Consider the following 1,804-nt stretch of genomic DNA (forward strand, 5'->3'; position numbering starts at 1 on the left):
TTCCACACATCTCCTCCATGTCTCTCGTGGCCTACCCCTGCCTCGTGCTCCCTGTGGGTTCCATTGCAGTGACTGTCTTGTGATGTTTCCGCTGGGCTTTCTGAAGGTGTGTCCCATCCAACACCACTTTCTTAGTCCTATTTCTACTTCTATATCCTTTTGTCCTGTCCTTTCCCACAGCTCTTCATTTCTTATTCTATCCTGCCTCTTAATTCTTAGGATACTCCTCAAACATCTGTTGATGAAAGTCTGGACTTTATTCAGCACTGTCTTTGTTGTCTTCCAAGTTTCGCTGCCGTAGAGGAGCACAGACTTGACATTGGAATTAAAGTACACACATGCAAATAGAAATTTTCCACCAAATTTGAGGCATTAGGGTCAAGTCAGGCACACATCAAAATAAAGAAATCGAAGGAATCAACCCCCCCCCCCCTTGGAGGATTTTTTATTGCCTTAAAATAATAGTTTTAGTACCCTTTATATGCAGTTATAACTTATTTCTCTGAGGATTTTGCGGAAAAATATTGATTACAGGCTCATCAAATACACGTTTGCAGTTTCCAAAGACACTCTAGTTATAGAGGTCACCAAACGTTGGCGGCCATTTTCTGGCTTTTTATTTTTTACCTCTAACATCAGGTGACCTCCTCTTTTATACTCTCGACTTCTGTATTAGACATATGGGTATATTTTGGCGTCAAAAGCAAGACAAAGCTTTAACTCTACACCAGTAAGGTCCAAAATGGATGAGCGCATGATTCCATTACGTCTTGACACAGTACATTCGTAGTTTAATTTTAAAAGACAACATATCCAGTTTCGTCAAACGTTCAGGAGAAAAAAAGTCAACCAGAAACAACGCAACATATCAGCTGTGACTCACAGCTACCTTTGCTTTGAATATCTTCAAAACACTTTTCCCGCTTCATTTACTAATTAGGATATCAATACCAGACTAAGGCAGAAATGTGAGCCATGCTTTAAACTATCAGGTGAAATCGACACTTCAGTTTTGTCCATTTCATGCTTTAAACTATCAGGTAAAATCGTCCCAAACTGGATGTACTGTCTTTTTTAAATAAATCTCCAGAGCGATCGATCTCTTTTTTCAGCTTGAGCACAGATGGAAACAAACTAAATGTTTACAAATGATTCCCCCGGGACTTGACCCAAACGTCACGTCCTTCCATCCACAGACCTCGCCCAGACCGAGTGGACTTCGGCGTGCAACTGAGAGGTCGAGAGTGGCGTAACGTCCAGAAGAAGTTCATCTATGTGCTCATGTCTGGCGCCCGGAACGCAACCATACAGGCACAGGTGATTACTCTCTACAGGTCGCCGAACTTTTAAAATCTGTAGCAACAGCAGTCGTAGAAGTAAGAACAGCAGCAACACATACCAATAAAGATTGCAACAGTTACATTAGCACGAACTTTAGTAACTGTCATAATAATGTAGGTAGCAAAAAGAAGAAGAAAGAAGAAGAAGGAGAAGAAGAAGAAGAAGAAAAAAAAAGAAGAAGAAGAAGAAGAAGAAGAACAACAACAACAACAACAACAACAACAACAACAACAACAACAACAACAACATTACAACAACAACAACAACAACAACAACAACAGAACCAACAACATAAATAGTATCGGCAACAACAACAACAAAAACAACAGCAGCAGCAGCAACAACAAGAAAACAACACAGACGACACCAAACATCAACTACAGCAGCAACAATAACAATAATAACAATAACAACGACTTTTCACTACAGATTCTCAGTTTCTCTCTATGTCTCTCTCTCTCTC

At 40.1% G+C, this 1,804-nt stretch overlaps 1 protein-coding gene across 1 annotated transcript in view; it reads left to right on the forward strand.

Moving 5' to 3' along the window:
- Window positions 1-1,317, forward strand: part of LOC118478549 — a gene marked incomplete at its 3' end in the record, with an annotated part of 30,250 nt that extends 28,933 nt beyond the window's left edge. Inside the window, 1 exon segment of the mRNA XM_035972350.1 lies at window positions 1,197-1,317. Coding sequence (XP_035828243.1) covers window positions 1,197-1,317 — 121 coding nt within the window.
- Between the last annotated feature and the right edge of the window lie 487 nt (window positions 1,318-1,804).

The sequence above is a fragment of the Aplysia californica genome, unplaced genomic scaffold, assembly GCF_000002075.1.
Source record: "Aplysia californica isolate F4 #8 unplaced genomic scaffold, AplCal3.0 scaffold00659, whole genome shotgun sequence".
Lineage (NCBI taxonomy): Eukaryota > Metazoa > Mollusca > Gastropoda > Aplysiida > Aplysiidae > Aplysia > Aplysia californica.